Source organism: Heloderma suspectum, chromosome 3, assembly GCF_057233095.1.
Source record: "Heloderma suspectum isolate Gila_16-S chromosome 3, 16-S_ref, whole genome shotgun sequence".
Lineage (NCBI taxonomy): Eukaryota > Metazoa > Chordata > Lepidosauria > Squamata > Helodermatidae > Heloderma > Heloderma suspectum.
The window spans coordinates 108,042,419-108,065,100 of record NC_139460.1 but is presented as its reverse complement, the minus strand read 5'-3'; the positions used below and the strand labels follow the sequence as shown (position 1 = coordinate 108,065,100).

Below are 22,682 nucleotides of genomic sequence, written 5' to 3'. Positions count from 1 at the left end.
CCTTTAACTGTCTCGAACATTCACAGAAGTAAAAATTGCACAACAATAGTCGCCAACCTTGCACAACAACATCAGGTTTAAAAGCAGTTGAAAATCTTCTGTTTAAGGGATCAATTTCACCAGTAGCCAGAAATCCCTGTGAAGGAGAGTAGGAGAAAAAGGAGAAAAAATCAGGACCGATTTCAGTGGCCATGAACCTGTCCCCTGGTGTGTAGCATGCAGAGGGAAACTCCATGAGCTTTGTGGTCTACACAGACAGAGTTGGCACAAACAAAGGCAAACAAGAACACTTCCCCAAAGAAATGTAATCTCCAATGTAACCAGAAATGAGGATAAGTCAAAGAAACCTGTCAGAAAGATTATCACAAGCTGTGTAGAAGACAGAGGGTACTTCCAGATGAGGCTGGAATTTTATGGTGGGGTCCAGACAACATCTTCTTTCACTTGTAACCCTCCTGGATTTTCCCATTACCTCTTCCTGTCTTTTTTCATTCCACAAAAAAATCAGTTAAGGAGGAAAAGACAGAATAGCTGCACAAAGTCTTGATTGGTAGCACATGCTAGGAGCTGCTTGTCTGAAACACCCAGAATTACCTCTGCTAGGAGGGCACTTAGAATATATAATGACTGCCCCCAGAGATGAGGAAGCTTTCCAGCTGCAACACGATCCACCGTGTGAGGGTTCTCGTACTCTTCATTCACCTGGCAAACAAAAGAATGGATTAGAACTGGTTCACACTCCTTGTATATCACTCGATTCTCTACACTTGATGACTGATCAGCTCAAGTCATCGACTGACTCCACTGAAAAGCATAGAGTTTCAAGGTGATGCGAGGTAGCATGCAAGTTCTCTCTGTGGCACTGGATCTTCAATTCACACATTCAATTTGTCACTTGATATTGCAATAATTGAGTGATAAACATACAGATCTTATCTAGTCCTGAGGCCTCTGATAGCTCTAGTAGCTCTGCTACCATAGGATATTTCAGATTGTGGCCACAATGCAAGCAGCTGATCCTTGAGATGTGTTCAAAGCTTGCAGGTGCCCAATAAATAAAATCTAGAAAGACCCACTCTTATGTAATTTAGCAAAATGCTGATCTGAGCTGATTTTGTAATTTAGCAAAATGCAGTGCACAAAAGGCTACTATTTAAAAGTTGCATACTTTTAAAATATGCTGGTACGGCTAAGGAACTGTTAGTTAAACTACACCATGTTTGATATCTTTTCACCTTTTCCCTTATGAAGAGGAGATATTATTCCTGTACCCCCCTCTACCAGTCTGTATGCCGTGGCCATAGGCTGCTAAAGTTTGGAGGTGCCGAGATAATGATAAGCCAGACCCAGGTTTGCTTACAAGGAGCCGTTATTGAGTGCTTACAGCACACAGGCGTACCCAATGGTTGGCTCTCTGAATGATTCTCTGAACCCAGAGCCATGGGGTACAATGGGTTTTATACCATACATGTCAGCAGTAAGGCAGCATGACAGCAGCAAGCGTTAATTAGCGTTCATCTGCAACTTTCCCAGCATAGACAAACAGTGCTTGTTCAGAAGCAAAACAATCAGAACTTTCCCAGCACAGCCACCTGGAACTCGGCATAAACATAGCCTCACTTCTCAGGCACATTCTAGGCCCTGATAAGATACTAGCCTTCGTTAGCATGGAATGTGCTGAGGCTGTGCTATCGACCTTTGACTCATCGCACATGTTCAGAGGCCCACTAGCAAGGAAATTGCACTTATAATGAACCTAAGCCAAGCATTATGGATCTCTAGGCCCCTCTAAAACTACAGGTGACTTGGTTACACTCCTGGGGCCATTACACAGTCTACACCTTCCTCCCATGTTTGTTTATTTATTACAACCTTTAGGGTTAACTACATTTGACATTTTATTCACATCTCTGCCCCATTCAAATATAAAGTGGGATTTAGGGAGTTTATGTTTTACATGTAATGGAACACATATATGAGAAGAGCTAAACCATTTCCCCTCTGCTACTTATTTTTATTTATTATTCAAATGTATATACCACTTTCCACAAAGGTATCAAAGTGGTGAACATAAAATACAATGGCATAAAATCAACAATAAACAATAAAAACAACACAGTACAAATTAATCAGCAGTAGAACAGTACACTTTGCTGTGTGCTACAAACTATAGCTGGGTGGGTCACACTTCAGAGAAAGACTGTGTGAAGAGAAGACGTCTAAACATCAGAAACTGTGGGGACCTGTCTAATGTCAATTGGTAAAGTATTCCAGAGGGTGGGTTCTGTGAACATTCACTAAATGTTCTGTCGCAAGTGCTCCTGAGGTGAACCTCACTGAACTTTACCTCACTGAATTCCTGTTGCTAAAACTAGTTTTCTCCCCAGTCCAGCTCACATCTAATATGGGAGAAGTAATAGCCACATCTGGGCTGGGGGGAAATTGCTTGAAGCAAAACCGCACAAGGGAAGGGCCAGTTTCATTCCATTTACCCACATGCTCCATTTCATGAAAAAATAAATAAATAGCCACTCTCTACGTTGTAATACTTGTTATATCTACCTTGGCCCTTAGCTTGATCTGTACTGAGGATTCATTGGAAGTGGCAGCATGTTTTTTAAAAATTAAAAGCTTAAAACAACCCTATTACAATAAATCATATAAAAAGACATAACAATCTCTCTACACATAAGGCCAAGAACACATTATGTCAGAAGCTTTAAGAAATTCAGAAATGTTTTGAATTGCTATTATACCTTATCTGGAGGAACAGCATACAGTTCTGGCATCAGAAGAATCCCGTTCTTTTTTCTGATGAGTATCCCTTCCAAGGCTTCTCTGTATTCTTGCACCTGGGAAGTACAAAACAAGTGCTTAAAACTCATGTTCGTGCAACTGAAACCAGAGAGAAAGTTCTATGCAGCAGAAAAATATCACTGCCTAGCAATATCCTGCTTTGTTAAATGCTGCCTGTTAATAAAGATTAATGATAGTCCATAAAACTACAGTAAATAATGTTTAACAGACTAACCTAAAAGCCATTTAAGCTGGAACACTTAAATTTAAACTTGGAACACACCTATCACTGAAAGTAAAAAACTAGCACAGCAGGCAGTGTAGCTTAGAACCTTGTTGCCTGATGTTGCAGATTTTTGTTAATTACAGGGAGTTTGCTATTTTTTAAAACATGGGAGAGCATTCAAAAACTGTATCCCCCCACAGTTTGAAGTGGTACAGTCCAGAATCCTACCACCTCATTCCTGCATACATAGACAAGGCCTAGTCCCATTCCCTTCAATGAGTGAAGAGCCTGATGCTACACTTTTAAGAACACAGGACTGGGTTTGTTGATTGCACCACTGGTACAGTGGTGTCACTGGCAATGCTGCAGGGGGAATGCCCTTACATAATACAGAGATTTGGCTGTTGGGCGGTATAGAAATGTAATAAATAAAAACGTTTAAATGTAATAAATAAACAATACAGTAGTGCTGTGCAGGGGACTTTGGGCTGAGTGCATGCGTGTGTGTGAGGGGGGTGGGAAGAGGATGCACGGCCACTATCAACCCCATAGATCCACAGCTTGTAATGCTGGTGCTGGAGCTTTTGGAGGCAAATGGGGAAAAGCAATCTAGTTGATCTCTAACCTTCTTTCCTCACTCAGAATGTCAAAGTCCGTGCCTGCCAAAAGGGAGCATATGAAGCTGCATTATCCTGGTAGGGCCACTGCTCTATCTAGCCCACTTCCGTCAACTCTGAGTGGCAGTAGTTCTCCTATGTCTTGACAAGTGTTTTTGCCCTCCAACTACAGGACATGAATCCCTTTAAGTGGAGAAGTCAGGGATGCCTCTGCTGGTAGCACAAGAGCCACAGAGGGGGGAAATGATCAGATCACTCATCATCTTCTATCCATGTACTGTAGCTTAGCTGATTTATGGATGGCAGCCATAATGGTTATTACACTTTCAGCTTTATTTTTATTATTTCCCTTACCTGAATTCTGTCTCCATTGAACACTCCATCGATTAGAAAATATGTCCAGAATACAGGCCACTCACATTCTATGTTCTCAAATAACTTGAGCTCAGCAGGATCATAGTGTAATCTAGTCGGATCCTAGAAATAGGATTGTTCATTGTATGCATTATTATTCATGTTTCACAATATTGCACAGATTTTCCCTCTCTGTCCTGCCCATACTAGCACAGGTGGCATTCCCAGTCTAGTACAGGCGTAGGTGGTACACGCAATTCGTTGTGTGTACCACCTACCTTTTTAAATATGACACCACAAGTTAAACAAGTTTAAAATCAGTCTAGAAGTGCAAGCATAATGCACTTAGGGCCAAACTAGATATGACATTAACTGCAGTTAATGACTCTAGAAATTGCAGTTAATGCATCTAGTTTTTAAAATGTTTAAAACTAGATGCATTAACTACGTGCAGGTGGCCCTAATCAGGACTGAAACTATGGTGCCCAGGGAGGGTGGATAACCCTTGATCTGGTCCTGATGAAAATCTCCCTCCATCCCAAGCTGCTATTAATCCTGGGAGGAGAAGCTCCCATTGATGCCAATGGAAGTTTCTCATAGGGCTAACAGCTGGTCTCTGTGTGTGGCTTTTTTCCTCAAGACCACGGAGGAAATGGTCACACGCTGCAGTCCTGATCGTGATTGGGCCATCCTGCAGCTGCTCTGTAAAATGTTTAAAGTAGATATGTTAATTGCAATCACTCACTTAACATCACGTCTAGATGGTCCTTAGTTACAGTCTTCCAAACCATAAATATGGATTAGTCCTACTAAACTAACAAGACTAAACTGAAATAAGTGGCTCAATTAAGCATTTCACACTTATGTTCACCAAGTCATATTCCAAAATTCACTTTGAGGTGGCTGACCTTTAGCGAAACCCCCAAAACTATCAACACTGTCATAACCTGCGAGACAAGTCTGAAGTAAGTGGCTCAATGAAGCATTTAACTAATTACATAATAACTTACAGTTTCCTATAAGTATCCCACTGCTATTAGAAAGAGCAGCCACCAAGATCAATACAACAGACCTAGTGCCCCACAGATCAGGATTAGTTTGGTATAGGAACAATGCAAATCCAACATAGCTCTTTAAGCCACGCAGACACCAAGCTACCAATGTTCAACCAATCACAATGTTGTGATAAAATGCAAAATGATTGAATCCCAGCAGACAACCAATGTGAAATAAGCCGCTTTGTTTTACTGGTGCAAACATGTAAAACAATGTAAAACACCGTGCTAGCTGAAACGAACGACGAAGGCCCCTGTTTTGATCCCCAGCACCTCCAAGTAGGGCTATGAAAAATACTTGCCCCAAACCCTGGAGAATCACTGCCAGTCGGTGTCGACAGTACTGGGCTAGATGGACCAAAGATTTGACTCAGTATAAGGTAGCTTCTTATATTAAGATTCCAGTGCAACCGGAAACTAGCCCAAATGGGTGGGCTAGTTCTAACAACAGGTGGGCTAGTTCTAACAACAGAACATTCTAACAACAGAATGTGATGTTAACAGAGCTCCCGGAGAGGAGCTTTGTTGACTTCTCCTGTTGTGGAAGTGTTCCCTTTGCACTAGCATTTGTTTCCACTAATGCAACGCATTTAGCATAGGCGGACTACCAGTACTGGATACTGCCTTGCCCGCATAGCATTATAATAGCACTCTATGAGGGGTAATAATTTTAAATGTTGCATTACTATCTCATGAAGTGCCATTATAATAAATTTGGTTGTGAACTATCTGAAGTGTGATACTATTTGTACACTCCCTCAATCGTTAAAGTCAATTTATAAAAATAATGTTCCAAGTTGCCGCCACCTAGCATACCTATACAGAGTATGGTAGTTATACTGGCAGTATATCATTATACTGCCAGTACAACTACACTTCGATGTAGGAGAGAATGCAGTTGAATGCCTCAATGTCCAAGACTGTTAGACAGAAGCTGAATCTGATGCCTGACTGAATCCATGACAGCCATGTGTTCAAACAAACGAGATGACTTCTTGCTTGGGCTTCAGCCAGCCAAAAAAGTAAAACCCAGCATGTTTATGAGCCCTTCAATTCAGTCAACCAAAAAGTACAAATTAAGCATGGTTAATAATGATGATGATGATGCTACGTGCATAGTAAAAGGCAGAGGAAAGAAACGGTTGTTCAGCTATCAAATAAGGATGGGAAAACGATAACAGCTGACAAAGAAAAGGCAGAGGTGCTCAATTCCTACTTTGGCTCAGTCTTCTCCCAAAAGAGGGTCTATGAACCCCCTGGCAAAGGCGAAGTACAGGCTGAAGGGGCAGGATTGCAGCTTGAGATCGACAGGCATATGGTCAAGGAACACCTAATTACTTTGAATGAGTTCAAATCTCCAAGGCCAGATGAACTGCATCCTAGAGTCATAAAGGAACTGGCAGAAGAACTCTCAGAACCGCTGTCTGTTCTCTTTGAGCAATCATGGAGGACAGGGGAAGTGCCAGATGACTGGAGGAGGGCTAATGTTGTCCCTATCTTCAAAAAGGGTAAAAAGGAGGAACCTGGGAACTACAGACCACTCAGTCTGACATCAATCCCTGGGAAAATTCTGGAGCAGATCATAAAGCAATCCATCTGGAAGCACCTTGACAACAATGCAGTGATTACTCAAAGCCAACATGGATTTGTCAAAAACAAGTCCTGCCAGACAAATCTGATCTCATTTTTTTGATCAAGTAACCTCCCTTGTGGACCGTGGGAATGCTGTAGACATCATATACCTCAACTTCAGCAAAGTGCCCCATGATATCCTGATGAGCAAACTAGCTCAAAGTGGGCTAGATGAAACAACGATCCGGTGGATCCACAGTTGGCTACAGAATAGGACTCAAAGAGTGCTTATCAATGAGATCTTCTCAAACTGGGGAGAGGTAACGAGTGGGGTACTGCAGGGCTCAGTCCTGGGCCCAGTGCTCTTCAACATTTTGATTAATGACTTGGAGGAGGAGGTGCAGGGAATGCTGATCAAATTTGCAGATGACACCAAATTGGGCGGCATAGCTAATACTTTGGAAGACAGAAACAAAATTCAAAGTGATCTGGATAGACTGGAGCGCTGGGCAGAAAACAACAGAATGACATTTAATAGGGATAAATGCCAAGTTCTGCACCTAGGAAAAAGAAACCAAATGCACAGTTACAAGATGGGGGATACGTGGCTCAACAACACTGCAAGCGAGAAGGATCTTGGAATTGTTGTCGATCACAAGCTGAATATGAGCCAACAATGTGATGTGGCCACAAAAAAGGCCAATGCTATTTTGGGCTGCATTAATAGAAGCATAGCTTCCAAATCCCGGGAAGTACTAGTTCCCCGCTACTCAGCACTGGTTAGGCCTCATCTGGAGTACTGTGTCCAGTTCTGGGCACCACACTTTAAGAAGGATGCAGTCAAACTGGAGAGGGTTCAGAGGAGGGCAACAAAGATGATCAGGGGACTGGAAACAAAGCCCTATGAAGAGAGACTGAAAGAACTGGGCATGTTCAGCCTTGAGAAGAGAAGACTGAGGGGAGATATGATAGTGCTCTTCAAGTACTTGAAAGGTTGTCACAGAGAGGAAGGCCAGGATCTCTTCTTGATCATCCCAGAGTGCAGGACATGGAATAATGGGCTCAAGTGACAGGAAGCCAGATTCCGGCTGAACATCAGGAAAAACTTTCTGACTGTTAGAGCAATATGACAATGGAACCAATTACCTAGGGAGGTGGTGGGCTCTCCCACACTGGAGGCCTTCAAGACGAGGCTGGATAGCCATTTGTCAGGGATGCTCTGACTTGGATTCCTGCATTGAGCAGGGGGTTGGACTCGATGGCCTTGTAGGCCTCTTCCAACCATACTATTCTATGATTCTATGATGATGATGATGATGATAATAATGTTTATGACCCCTTCATTTCAATGCAAAACATTGGAACCTATGAGCCAAAAGGTGCCCAAACTTGTTACATATTGAAGGCTACATCAAAATGTTTGTTAGGAATGACTTGTTATGTCGTGACTATGTGGCACTGATTGCGTGTTTGAGCTCATGCTATTTTGCATAACACTGGAATTTTCCTGATTTAACAATTTGACAAGTGGTGTCATTCTTGCTACTCCCCAGCACCTCCCCATTGTTGCTGCCAGTGCTTCATTGGATGAGGAGCCAGCTTGCCTAGTGAGAAGATCCCCCCGCCCCAAGATTTTTAAATGATGTTACAGATTGATGTTTGATGTTTATTATCAATCCACCATGGAAACGTGGCACACAAAATTAAACAAAAACATTATTTAGTGAATGATAACAGTTTGACAGCTTCAGAAACAGGACCTCTCTTGGTGTTTTATAGCCATCTCGAAGGAAACGACAGCAGCCATACCGCCCCTGTAAGGATAAATAAAGTGTTTATTGTATAATTATATAATGTTTTGTTTTTAATTACAACAAAGAATCTTAATCATAAATAATATAGAATGATCATTTATCTGTCTTTAGGCTGAACATATTATTTACAAATACATTAATCCAAGATTGATTTATATGTCAAAATTAAATTCTTACTTGCAGTTTAGTGATTATTTCATTTTTTGTTGCATTAACAACGTTCATATCCTCCACGGCAAAGGCTGGATAAGAAATAATGGACAAAAGTCCAGCATCAATCTCTTTTGATGTGGATGCCCTCGGCAACATGGAGTATAGAATAGACTGAGCAGAACATACATAAGCACCAGTGAAAAACAAGACAAGACAAAGATAAAATAAAAACAATTAGTTTCATTCCAAAGTATTCTATCAGATGTAGAAAGAACACCCTCTTCATATTCAAACAAGAATTACAAAATATTTTAAAATAAATTAATGCACATGGGAGCGGTCACTGTATTTGTTATTGGCAGATATATCAAAGGCTGGTACATCGAGCAACAGAAATAGGCTACTATCTATCAACTGAAAATCACAAGCACTTCCAGGAATTTCCTGCTTTCAGCTATGAAATGCTTGTATTCAATAATCTTTGCCTTTCATCATTGAAAAATGGTATTCATTTGCATCTGAGAACAGACCTGGATGATGGCTTGTAACTGCAGTTTGACTGCATTTCCTGAATGTTTAGTTGGAGCTTTAAAAAGAGGGTGGGTAGTTGGTTACAGGTTTTTTGAGATCCCTCATTGAAAGGAAATTCAGATTTACCTGACAATGTTCAACTTCATCTGGAAGGACATGAATAACTGACTTGTGTCCCCCTCCAGCTCCAAAAAGGTCCAGTTCATCAATTGCTTCCAATGCGGCCTTCAGAAAAAAACATACATGTATGTTCAGCAATTTGTCAAATACCACCACTAATGAATGAGACCATATCTGATCAATATTAAACCAATATATACCACTAAAGAGCACAAAGTATTTTACAATCTTCTTCCCATTTATCCTCATATAATCTAATGAGACAAGTTGCACTTTTTCCCTATTATAGATTGACGGTAGATGTTAATAGCTTATTCTATTTCAAATGCACTCGGAAGCAGGTGCGTTTGGGAATCAATGACCTGTAAGTGCTACTGATTTTCTCAAGATCACTGAATTAGGCCTGTTTTATACTACAGCTGGATGGTGGGACCTGAAAATGACTTCCACATGACAGAAGCTTGCCAAAGCAACTGTAACATATGCAAGCAGTTCTCTACATATATCAGCACATCACATGGAAAATGCCCATGCCAGCACCAGCTACCCTGAGAATAAGTCTAGAAATATATAGGATTGGATCTGGAAGGACTTAGGACAGGGGTGCAATGAAGTGATCAAATATATGACGACGGGACACCACTTTTAATATACATGTAGGGAACGGTAGAAATATTCTCACCTTCGCCATTCCCACAGAGCTTGCGTTCAGTTCAGGGATGCCCTGATTGGTCTTATCACCACGTTCCCACATGCCATAATCCTGAAACAAAAGAAAGGGGAAAGCAGATCCAGAGATGTGCGTGGGCAGTCCACTACTACTCATGCATTATTATGAATAGGAGGGAAGAGCTATGACAGCACTACCCAATCCGTTCGAGAGTCAAGCCAAGGGACTTGGCTTGGATGCACATATCTTGCTCGACTTAATGATCCACAATACATGCAAACCTTGTGCTCACATATGCTTTCCTTATGCTGCCCCTTCCCTCCTCAGCATGGTGAGATTCAACACTTCCTGGGTTAATTAACTATAGTTTCCCATTATATCAAAACCAGGAAACTATGGTTATCAGGAGCAGAACAAGCCACGATAACAACGGTGTGAAGTTGCTTTAAGATTCTGGATTGTTCTGCTTCTGGTCACCATAGCTTCCCAGTTTGGACGTAACAGGAAACTATAGTTAATTAACCCAGGAAATGTTGAATCACAGTTCACCAAAGAAGGAAGGGGGGCACAAGGAAGCAGTGTACAAGTAAAGGCTTGTGCATATCTCAGCTTAATAAGCCAATATATGTATGTCTGACAAAAGTATCATCACTTTCGGTTATATCTTTTCCAACAAGTTATCCTCACTTTAAAAATAAGTGTTCATAAATTTTAGATATTGCTGTGCCTGCTTCATCCATGTAAGGGCTGAAAGGCAGTATATCAATCCTAATAAAACACTCAGTTGGACCTTATGTTCTTTGACTAGTTCTCCATAGCAGCCATATCTTCATGTTGATTTTTCTTGACAACCATGAGGATAAGTAGCAATTTTCAAACCCTTTTCAGTACTGCAAGAATCATAACAGAGATCATTGCCAAGGATTCCCTCTTCAACTTTTTTCCGATGTACACGTGCAAAATCAATCAATCAATCAAATCCAAGAGAAAATCCAAATAATTTTTCTAGGGTTCAGCTGAAGATTTGAGACATTTATAAAGTTTACCTAAAACAAATAACTAAAATGACCTTGAACATACTTACAGCAACTTTGTAGGCAGCTTCTATGTAAAACACAAGATTTTGTATAAAGGCAACTTCATCAAGGGTGAATATAATACGCAATCCTAATTAAGAAAGAATCAACTTTAGGCTTTTTACATAAAACCTAGGGACACAAGAATATGAACTATTCATTTAAATAGTCCAGCACTGCTGGTTAGCACTTTGGTGGGAAAATTCTCAAGGTAACCTTTGCACGTGAGTTCGGTTACACCAGAAAGCTTGTATCTAAAGATTTGCTAGATAACATATATATTCATGAGACTGAAAATGAATCTTGGAAATGTGTCTTTTTAGTCTCATATAACATAAAGTCGATGTAGATAATCTATTATTTTTCACTATGCCTTTTCACCAATAACTTGCCATTCACATCTTTCTAAATCAAAATTAAAAAGATAATTTCAGTATCAAGGTAGCTTTTACTCTGTGAACAACGTTATTGAAAAATAAAATGCATGTACAGCTCTTAGATGGGGATAGATTTTGCAATGGTAAACCTATTCTGTAACATCAGGCTCCAATAAGTGAGCGCCATACATCATATCTGTGATTTTTTTCTCCTGTGCTTAGTCACAGGCCAGTTAAACAACGAAGGCAAAATGCTTAAGCAGTCGTGGTTTTAAAGGACAGATTGCTAAATGCTAAAACAACCATCTGTTTCGTGGGTAGTCAGTCAGTCATCTGTAGGATGAATATCCTTGGTAACACATTGAAAATATGTGCTAAAATGAACAGAAATTAAAGAAGTGGTATGGGTAAGTAGGTGCTTTCCTGTAAGGAATCCCTTCCAAAGCATTTAACCAAGAACAGCCCGTCAAAATTATTCTACAGAATTTGAACTCAAGTTAATAGATAGTCAGAAGATCAAGCCCTTTAGACCTGGATAACCCTTTAGATTAGGACTGCAAGAGATACAGATAGCAATTTGACCACTCCAATCTGCAGCTGAAGAAGAAGCACACAGAATCTGGCAAAAGAGTTCAAGTCTGATACTAAACTCAGTTATTTCTAACAGCCTGCTAATTATAACAACACTGAGGTATCCTTAGAAAGAACTATCAATTCCAAAGCAGCTTACCTGATGCTGTCATCTGAGCAAGGAAGAGAAGGTAAAGGGAAGTTGCATCGACTTGTAGATGACCCCACTCATCATCTCCAACTACTGTACCACAAGTGGCTGTATTATATTTGGCATGCAGGCAGTCCTTGGTACTCTGTGTGTGCTTGAACTTTTCAACTTTATCTACCTAAGAAGAACATGCAACATTCTGAAAGTGGTTCCTGTAGCATAAATATTTTCAAGATCACATATCTGTCTCAGTGTCCAGTTTCTGGTATAGTTTAATGTAATGGGCCCTGCTTAGGTTCCGAGGCACCACAGTTCTCCAGAATCGGTGGCTTTTGAGTATTCTGTGTCACACCAGGCTCTTGCCGGCAGGAGGGACAGAGGGTTTTTAGCCTCTCTGTCCTCCTTTCCTGTAATTTCTGCTAGACGGGCCTCTAAGCCCATCTGGCACGTGGATAGGGGTGAGGACAGGAACTGAGGGACTTGTGGATCCAGTGACTCCACATCCCCTCCCTGCCCACTTGCCCACCCCCAACAAACCCCCCACCTACCCATTTCCTCCCATCCTGAGGTTGTGGCACCAACCTCAGGAGAGAAATCCACAGCGGTGGTTGGCAGGGGCCAATGTGAGTGGGAGGAGAATCCCCGCTACGATTCCCCACCCCTCCCCAAAGTCGTAGCATTGTCTACAGCAGGGGCATTAACTCTCTTTCCACCCAAAGGCTGAATCCCATTTCGGAGAAGGTCTTGACAGCCGCCTTCCAGGGCTGGGCAGGGCTGAAGACAACAGGGGTAGAGCTAAAACACCTAAAATATGAGCAGATTGTAGCTCAAAGCTCTAACTGCCAGTAACTAAGCCTTAGAAAGCATTTCAACTGTCTCGAATGGGGGAAAACTGCACAAAAGATGGAAAACAACTGAACGATAGGTGGTCAGGGGAAAGGCCCTCTGGAAAACTCCAGGAGGCCGAATTGCAACCCCAGGAGGGCCGGATTTGGCCCCTAGGACCAAGGTTCTGCACCCCTGGTCTATGGCCTTGGAAGGGCAGAATCCCCAGCATCTTATGGCCCCTCAGACACCCTCCAGGGACCAAAGAATTGCTATGTTAAAGTAGTTTTATATTAATATATTAGGATAATATTAATATCCCTTCATGGCAGGCTACCTTTAAATTCACTTTAGAGGGACTCGTTGTCACTAGTTTTCGAATAATGTACAAAGTAAAAAATGCACTTTTCTCCCTAACTAAAATGGTTTCAAAGGAACTGTTGGGGGCAGAAGCTGACAGCCACAAGTATTGCTTGGTTCTAACCTGCCTTCTTCATTTCCTCCCATACTTTACAACACAAACTGCAGTTGTATCATTAGATTTGGTAATGCCACTAAAAAGCCACAGCAATAACATCCTCCTGTTTATTATTACCTGTCTCATCATACATTGCAGAAGTCCCCGCATCAGTTTCACAACATTCTGTGGGCACACGAGGGAAAAAAAACCTGTGATCACCCATTTTAGCACTTGTATCAGCTATCCTAATCTAATGATCAGTGATCATGTAAAAAATTATAAAACTACGCTTCTATGTACTTAAGAAAACAGTCTGTTCATTTGAGTAATCTGATATGTTGGCCCATAGAGATATGTAATAGAACAATATGCTACCACTTGATTTGACTGCAGAAGTGAATGACTTGTTACAGAAGCTTTAACAGAGTCAGTCCTATACTATGTGAAGTTTGTTTTTCTCTCTGAGCAGTCATATGTCACTTCTCTTTCACTAGGGATGAAATTCTGCTGCTGAAATTCAGAATTGGGGAGCTCAAAGTATGAATTCTCCTATTTAGAACATCCAAGCTAATTACAAGGCAAGACCTGAGCCTTTCTGATGTTTGGGCTCAGCTTATAATTAGCTTGGCCCAAGTCTCACCACTAGCTCTCCCTTGGCACAAATGTAAGATCTGAGGCCTCAATCTGTTCCCAGTCATATCATTGGGAGTATGCGAATGTGCGGAACTTGAAATGGGCCCAATTTAAAAATGAGCTAATTTGAGCTTGTTCTGAGTTAAGCCAGCAGGTTTTTTTCATGTAAGCCTGCTCTCAACTGAGCTATAGCACCTTGCCTATTGCTATATATACACAATAAGAGAGCCCTCAATTCTTTCTCAAATCAGGTGATAGTTTTATGAAGTCGATTGTCCAATGGCTATGTTTCCAGACCTATGAAACTGTGTTGCTGGTGCACAAAAATCTACAGAAGGAATTTTTTCTAGTAACCCATCTTACCACCTTTCAATTAACAATTCAAGTAATAATTAAGTCATCCTTAGATCATATACAAGGAAGTAAAGAGTGATCAAAAGACATACCTGCTCTAATTCATAGGCTTTGGCTTTATCTTCATCCCGATCTGCATTCTTTCTGTAGGCCATCCCCAGGCCCCACACAGCCAGAATGCTATATATGTTATCACGTACCCAAGCATCCTTTTGTTCTGTGCTGGCAGAGAGCAGTCCCGTAACCGGGTTCTTAAAAATAACGTTTTTTTAAAAAATAGAACAAAAAGAAGAAATAATTTACTCAATAGGCTACTACTGAGAGCTACTGTTCCATAGTGGTTAAGAGATAGAGCTGTGAACCAGGAAGTAGTTCTCTTTCAAATATTATCTCTACTATGAACTCAGATGGCCTTGGCCAAGCTCCTGGTCCTCAGCTTTAGCCCCACACCCCATCTGAATATGGAGATAATACTGGCCTACATTACAGGGTAATCCATTGTTAGGAATACTTATCTAATGTGAATGAAACCCTTTGAACATTAGAAAGTGCTGTATAAGTCTAAGGGTTATTACTTTTGTTGCCGATGAACATTGTCCACCTACTGGCACTGCTGGACAATGGCCAACACAATGGTCCATTTTTCATTGCAGAATTGGAGCCAGGGCACAGGGATCAGCATTGTCTGAATGAACACATGGGAGCATCATAAGTGCACGATGTCATGATAAATGCATTGTTGTGGGTGGCAGAATTGCTTGGGATGTTGTGGGGAATGTCTTTTCAGTATTGCAGCATTAGCCTTTGCTAGGGATGGAGTGCGGATTCAAGTAGGGGAGCCTGAAATGTAACACCCCCCCCCCCTCAAAATAAGGCATTCCCAACTGGAGTCTGGTAAAGCTTCCTTCAAGCTTTGGACAGACCTGCAATCACCATATTCCAAGCATCACACACTGCAATCACCATATTCCAAGCATAAGGAATTTTTTAGCTTGGGAAAAGAGGTAGAGGCAACAGGGAAGTGAAAGCAGTGGCTACACGAGGCTGCACATTGAGGGTTTTGTTTAAATATTCTACTGGAACATGCCAACAACCTGAATTATTTTCAGGTCAGAGAGGAGGGGTGAGTCCATTGCCTAGCCTTAGTTTCTACAACTTTTCTTATGGTATTGACTCTGCAGCTGGCACACAAAGAATCACAACTAATCTTGGCATGGCGACCATCTGACTTACTGGAACATAACATCACCCTGCCCAACAATTGTCCCTAGGGTCTAAGTGCTAGAAACCTGCTTGAATTAAAAAGAAACGTTGTTCATTCCTTTCAGGAAGTGCCTAGCTGGCACTCTGGCAGATTACCAAAGTAAGCAAGTTCTAGATCTAGAAGGGGGAACTGCCACAGAGAATAGCTCTTTCTGTGCCCTCTCTCTAGCTCGATAATAGATTACAATATCAAAAAGCCACTTTTAGCTGACCATAGAGACTGTAATTGGAAATCAATGAGAGAGGCTGTCCTCAAGGTTTGTAGTGCCCATGCTCTTCAGTATCCTGTCGTGCATGCATTTTCTAAGGTGAACAATGTGATTCTTCAAGCTGCTGAGTGAAGCTGGGAAGTCCTAAATAAGAGAGCTTTCTGGTCCCATTAAGTTCTTATTGATGGGCAAGATGTCCTTCATGTGCCATAGTATTAAGGCAGTATGCCGGTCACATGGCTGCGATACAGAACTGGAGTTTCATAACGTACAACGAATAGGACTACAGAAGCATGGGGAGAATGTAGTACCACTGTGATAAGGGCAGAATGAATGGATTCAGGGCTGCTACTTGGTCTGGGAACTTACCCAACCTAGTGCTCTTCAAAGGAATGTTGGACTACAACTCCTAGAATCCTCCAGCCAGCTATGTTAGCTGGGGGATTCTGGGAGTTGTAGTCCTGAACACATCTGGAGGGCACCAGGTTGGAGAAGGCTGCATTATGTGATCACACTGCAATTACTGCAATTGCAGTTGCCATGGTTTCAGGGCTGAAACTGAATTTGCAATAGCAGATTTTGCTGCCTACAAGGGAATCCTAGTCAAATCACTAGATCTCTGCCTGGTACAACAATTTGACTGAGACTGTGTAAAAATACAGCTTACTATAGATGTATACCATACTCGGGGTAACCATCCAAGAAACATATATACACACACACAGAATCAGAAAGTAACACAGTGTAGACTTGTTACCTTTTCTGGTTAACGACATTATTGCACGATTCAGACTACAAGCACAATTTTACAAAAACACCAATGAATTGATCTGATCCTCAGTTACTCTGGTGTAACAATTTTTCAGTTCTCACGCCTTTGCTGCAGATCTGATAAATTGATCAAGCTGGAGTTGGAGTACAGCCCACTGTGCAGTTCTTGTAAACATGGCAGCTTACATAACATCAGATTCCTCTAGCTATGCAGTGAGGCTAGAGCCATCTCGGCACTGAAGTAAGAATGTATGGCTTTTTCACATGAAACACAAACAAAGGATCACTGAACATTGAGTTTAACACACACACACACACACACACCCATGGCATGATCCACTTACATTGCTGGTACAGCGCTCACCCACCCTGAATCCTGGAAGGGCTCAGTAGTGCCCTGTTCCCCACCTGCCCCCCTCCACCCAGCCTATGTGTAGATGCAGGCATTCAGGGAATGGGAGGTCTATATCCACATCCCCAGTTAGCCTTCCCTTTCCGCCTGATGCAAGTCAGTCATGCCAGAGCCCAAGTTACTTGCAAGGCACAGGAGACAGGGCTAGATAGGGATACCAGAGGAGCACACAAGCATCCCATTGCCCTAAGCATCCTGTTGTGCTTGCTCAATTTATTTATTACACTTTTATATCACCAATAGCCAAAGATCACTAGGTGGTGCACAACATCCATGCAGATGTAAGTACGGGAAAGGGGGAAGGCAAAGTATTTACTATGTGATACAATTTCAAAAGAAGGGTGAAGGAGAGCAAAGGAAGACAACGCTCTCAACAACAGATTTGCACACACCATGTCTCATCTTCACACAATCTTAATGACTTCAAAAGGATTCCATAAATGCACATACATCCCACTGGATATCCGGCATGTAAAGTACAGAATCTAGCATTGTCTCCTAATTCTGTATTTCAAGGTTTTCCACCAAACTAAGGAAAACACAAATAAATAAGTTTTTGGAGTTGCAGTATACAGTTAAGAATGCCTGTACATCTTCTGTGGTTTTCCACAAGTTACTGTTTCATACTGTACAGTCTCACTCTGGCAGACCATTACAATGGGGGTTACTAATTGGTGGTTGTCCTCTGTAGAGTTTGCTCCTGGCATAGTTTGTGGCCACTGACCTTTGGGGTCTTAATGTTTGAGTGCTTGGTGCATTATGCCCTTTATACTGTCCTCCTCTAGCTTATGCTGCTTAAGAAAAAGTATATTTGGAAAGTGACTCATGGGGAAAAAAACCCTCTGCTCTCATCACTATAAGATGAGACTATTTTAACTGAAGCATATTTCAAAAGACACTGAAAATTTTTACAGTAGGAGGATTCAGATCAGTAAGTTGACAGAATTAGAGCACTCTGTTTATCCAGGAGACTTATCCTACGCATAGAACTTCTTCACCTATCAGCTTTTGCAATATTCAGGATTTATTTAACCACCCTGTAATAAATACCAGCAGCTGGCCATTAAAATAAATAGGATGACTGTGTTTATACTACCCTTACTGAGAACAGCATCTAGTCTAAGGGTCACTTCAACCATGTGTTTTCGGTTCCAAGTGTGTGTGTGGGGGGGGGAGTGTACACATCATGCATGAATAATCACAGGTGATGAATATACAAATATCTATTGCACATACATATGTGTTTGTCACCTGAGACAATATGTTTGATATCTGGGGAACTAATGTAGGAACATTATGATGTGAAAGCAGCAATAACAGAATAGTATATCATGTTATGAACTGAAGAGCTTGCCAGTTACTCTAACACAAGTGGGACCTGCAACAATGTGAAGTGCTCCTATTCAGGATTATAGCCACACCATTCCATTTCCCTTCCACTTTGGTTTTTGGAGTCAGTCAGCATTCTGTGGCTACTGCGAAAGCTGAGTTCTCACTGGGCTGTCTTGGGTCTCCCCTGCCCCCCTCCCCGACTTAAGTTTTTTTTCCCTGTAAACTTTGGGGTTACCACAAGTCTGCTGACACCTCTCTCTTGTGAGTGAGTGATGCCATTTTGGCTACATAAGCATCAGCACTCATAGCCTGAATATTGATCATGGCCTTAAACGAAGCTTTACACTCTCTCAGTGTGCTGAAAAATAATAACTGAAATAAGTGTGTCAAAATGCCTAAAGTTCCCTACTATAGGTGATAACTGTTATGTTTAACTATGGTCACTTGAAGCTAAGTATCAGACTTCTAAGGTGACGAAAGGTAGCTGAGAGTGAGAAAGCTGACTCCCAGGAAAGCCTGAAGGAAGACTGGAGCGGGGTGGGGGGGGCTGAAGGAGATCCCTGAAAGCAACTGTCAGGGGTAAAAGCACTCCACATATTTGATTATTAGCACATAGCTTAGCACAGCTCAACAAAAACTGGATAGAAAGGAGCATGAAGGACACAAACCCAGCTAGTAAGCTGAAGCCAAGAGCAGCAGCAGTCATGCCTGCATGCCTAGAGGCAAAGATCATGGGGGCCTGAAGATGGGAATGCCCACAGACGCATAGTAAGCTACCTTATAGAAGGGACAATATGTCCTGCTGCTTTTGGAATCTACCAGTCACTTTGAACTATTTAAAGCCTGCTCACCTTTCTCAAAGAACTTTGGAATGGAGCGGTAGAATTACTCAGGAACCAAGGAAGATGCTGGATGATACTATCTTTTGCCTGGGACTTTATGGTCCTTACCCCAGATAAAAGTGAATTCTTGGGAACAGCCTCAGTAATAATATTTCTTCGTAATGTTGGCATTACCTACAAATACTTGTCCACATAGAAATCAAAGACTGAGATTTCTGTAACCAAAATATTCAACACATCTAGTTAATTTAAGGTTTTCACGGACTAGAGCAAAGGCATCAGTATACAACCAGACTATGATGACTGGAAACAAATATAAATACATGAGAGGGCTGTTAAGAATGGAAATGCCCCATTCACGTGCAGGACCTGCACTGACCTGATGATTCAAAATGGTCTGCTGAACAAGCCGAGAGTAACCGTCCAAACGGACTCCAGAGTTGCTCCGGCTCCTCATCTCCAACGTGTCCAAAATTCTTCAAGAAGAAAAGTGGGGATGGCTGGAGAAGCCTCTCTCTCTTTTTCTCGTAGCCTTTAGTACTTGCAGCTCATTCATCCATCAGCAGGCTGAACTGTAACTCTTGCTGGCAACAGGCATCTTTGTTCCAAAATAAACAGAGTAGTTGTCAACAAAACCAGCATTACAGAGGAGTTTGCCCTTTTGCCTACATAGAATCTGCAGTCAAATTGACATTCCTGAAGCTGCAGTCCTATGCACACCTACATGGGGGTAAGCTCACTATTAGCTGTTCTATATTCTACTCATACAGACACATACTATAACCAATTGATTGTTCATCTCTTTACACTATGCTCAAAAACAGCATATATGTGTAAGTGTGTGTGTGTGTGCACGCGCATGCGCGCGATGGCGCGCTCTAGGAAACACAGGACGGTCTACGTGGACATTTCCTATTTCTTCCTCACAACAATCTCGTGAGGTGGAGAGACCCAAAGTCCCTCCGTGAATGGGCAGACATTTCAATCAAGGTTTTAAGTTCTGTCCTCCAAAGTTCAGATTAAACACTGTTTAATGTATCACAAACAAAGAGAACAGCACTGGACCATTTAAATGTGTGTTTATTCCATACTGCATGTGGCATACACTACACAGATTCCACACCTGGAATCTCATTCCAATAACTTTCCCTTGCCTAGAGCTACCATTAGATTCTCATTTCCATGTTAGAATCCTATAATATACACTCCTGTGTATAATAATAATAAAACAAGGAAGAGTTCTACCTGAGTAACAACACTGTTCTGATAAAACCGCTAGAAGCATAAACAGAATGATGAAAAGGAACAAACTTGCCAAACAAAATATAGGCCTATTGGCAGAAATATTGCTGAATCCTTCCAGATTAATGGCTTCTAATACAAAATATCTTAAACTACAGAAATCTCGATCCAACCACCCTCTTCTCCATCTCTCAGCCCAATTGAATGGTTCTAAAACAGTGACTTTAAGACCAGCCCAAACGAGGCAGCTGCCTAGGGTACTAAAATGGTGTCTACCTCACCTATGTAAGGTGTCTTGGAGACAGCCATTACTTGCACATTTGGATTTATCCAGTTTTTTCAATGTATCCTTATAACTGAAATGGAAATTGTAATCCAAGTTAATGACTTCCAGAGGAGTAAACATGTTGGTCTGTTGCAGCAAAAACAGAGTCTTGTGGCACTTTAAAGCAGGGGTAGGCAACCTGGTGCCCTCCAGATGTTTTGGATTACAACCAGAGGTATTTTGCCGCCTGAGGCAAAGGTCAAGATGGCACTCTCCCCATTCCACATCCAGAAGCCAACTAGACTGGACTGGCAATTGAATCTTATTTTACACTGGCAATGGGACAGCATCCTTCCTTGTGCCTGAGGGCAGTAAACTGATTTCGGGGACACAGGGCAGGCTGAGCAGCATACACAGCTCTATCCTTCAACACCTCACCATCATTCCCCACCCCCGCATCAGCATCTGCCACCTCCCTAATGGTAGGACTGCCCCTGACTACAACTCCCATAAGCCCAAGGTAACATGGCTAATGGGCAGGGATTATGGGAGTAGTAGTCCAAAATATCTGAAGGGCACTATCTTGCCTTCCCTTGCTTGAACAGCTGTAAGGTTCCCTAAGATTCTTTCGTGTTTTAGTCTAAGTTGGTGATACTAGCCAGTAATCTGGGGAAGTAGTGGAATAGAATGATAGTTATATTATCAAAATTTTAAAAGAAAATAAAGGCAACAGTATCAAAATCAACTTTGATCATTTTATGTGCTATTGATTTAATGTGGTCCTGAAGAGTGAAATTTTATAATTTGGATAGGCCAGCAAAACAAAAACAAACAAAAAAAACCCGTTGGATCTTGCCTGTGTGGCTTAATATGTATATTATTTCAATACAGAAAATTTCATTTTTATTATGTATTATAGATTATTTCAACATGGTGGCCTCGTTGCTTACATCTGAATGTTGCTGGATACTATTTTCAATGGAATATCCTTGTAGACAGAACACGCTTCTTTACAATGCCCTCCTCCGTCATTGAAAATAAAAGCTGCATTTCCAAATGCTGCATTAAAGCACCATCTATCATCACAAAGGCCTGGAAGGGAACCCAAGGTCATCCAGTCTAACCCTCCGCCAAAGTAAGGTCCTCCATCAGGACACCCCCTGGCCTTCCAATTACCACTGTATAATGCAAATGCGTCACACGCAGAGAGGGAAGATGCTCCTACCTGCCAAGGATCTCCGCCGGCTCCCATTCTCCAGGGTGCCGGTGCTGGGTGGGCGATGATTTACTCCTCCGGGCTACACGGAAGGAAGAGCACCGTCTTCCCCGAGCAAGAAAACCCCTTTCCCTGCTCACGCTCCCTTGCCCCTCCTGGCAGAGGCTGTTACCCCAGCACAGGGACCCCGGGGAGCGACAACGAACAGCCTCCTCGGCCCTCCCTTGGGGGCGGCTGCTCCTTCGGCGGACAGCTTCCGCGGTGAGGTTACATACAGACACGGCGCCGCTGGGGCCTGAGAAATGTTTCTTCCTCTTTATTAGATTGTTTACGGGGCCGGCCGGAGGCAGACAGGCAGCCGCGAATGCCTGAACCAACCCGCCTCTTTTGCGAGCGGTTCGAGCTTCAGGCAGGTCCTGCAAGGACAGTGGAACAAGAGGCTTCAATCACAAAGTACTGACGCCTTTCCTCAGCTCAGGGACGGAGAGAGGGATTGCGTAACACATGTCATAGACTCGAGTTAAGGGAGCGCTCTCCCTAGTTTCTTTCATTCTTTCTTTTGAAACGAGGTTTCTTCATGTGGCTGTCAGGACCTCCTGGCTTTCCTTTTGGTAGGAACAGGACCCGCCTGCTAGAGCCGCGCATCGCGGGCGATTGAGGCCGGTCTCTTGCGCAAGGCGCGCGCCCACGCCCGAGTTGGTCCCTGCCTTCGCTGCGCTGGAAGTTCCCGGGCTGCTGGAGAGACGGAGATTCTTGCGTTGTTTAAAAACCGGACG

At 42.3% G+C, this 22,682-nt stretch overlaps 1 protein-coding gene across 7 annotated transcripts in view; it reads right to left on the bottom strand.

Annotated features, from left to right (window-relative positions):
- PHKA2 (phosphorylase kinase regulatory subunit alpha 2) overlaps positions 1 to 22,301 on the bottom strand; it is a 73,122-nt gene extending 50,821 nt beyond the window's left edge. For 3 of the 7 annotated variants that reach the window (XR_014789173.1, XM_084844067.1, XM_084844071.1), the window contains exons 1-14: positions 19,563 to 19,647; positions 19,193 to 19,398; positions 14,447 to 14,605; positions 13,503 to 13,550; positions 12,092 to 12,260; positions 10,993 to 11,075; positions 9,921 to 10,001; positions 9,245 to 9,343; positions 8,612 to 8,758; positions 8,381 to 8,434; positions 3,994 to 4,116; positions 2,757 to 2,852; positions 595 to 702; positions 58 to 136 (exon numbers count right to left, since the gene is read on the bottom strand). Coding sequence is in view for 5 of the 7 variants with exons in the window: in XM_084844067.1 (XP_084700193.1) it covers positions 58 to 136; positions 595 to 702; positions 2,757 to 2,852; positions 3,994 to 4,116; positions 8,381 to 8,434; positions 8,612 to 8,758; positions 9,245 to 9,343; positions 9,921 to 10,001; positions 10,993 to 11,075; positions 12,092 to 12,260; positions 13,503 to 13,550; positions 14,447 to 14,605; positions 19,193 to 19,354 (1,408 nt within the window). In the remaining 2 variants the exon portion in view is untranslated. Of the gene's footprint in view, positions 1 to 57; positions 137 to 594; positions 703 to 2,756; positions 2,853 to 3,993; positions 4,117 to 8,380; positions 8,435 to 8,611; positions 8,759 to 9,244; positions 9,344 to 9,920; positions 10,002 to 10,992; positions 11,076 to 12,091; positions 12,261 to 13,502; positions 13,551 to 14,446; positions 14,606 to 19,192; positions 19,448 to 19,562; positions 19,782 to 21,915 lie in introns of those variants that run through there. The other 4 variants (XR_014789174.1, XM_084844070.1, XM_084844072.1 and 1 more) reach the window with 4 other exon arrangements.
- Between the last annotated feature and the right edge of the window lie 381 nt (positions 22,302 to 22,682).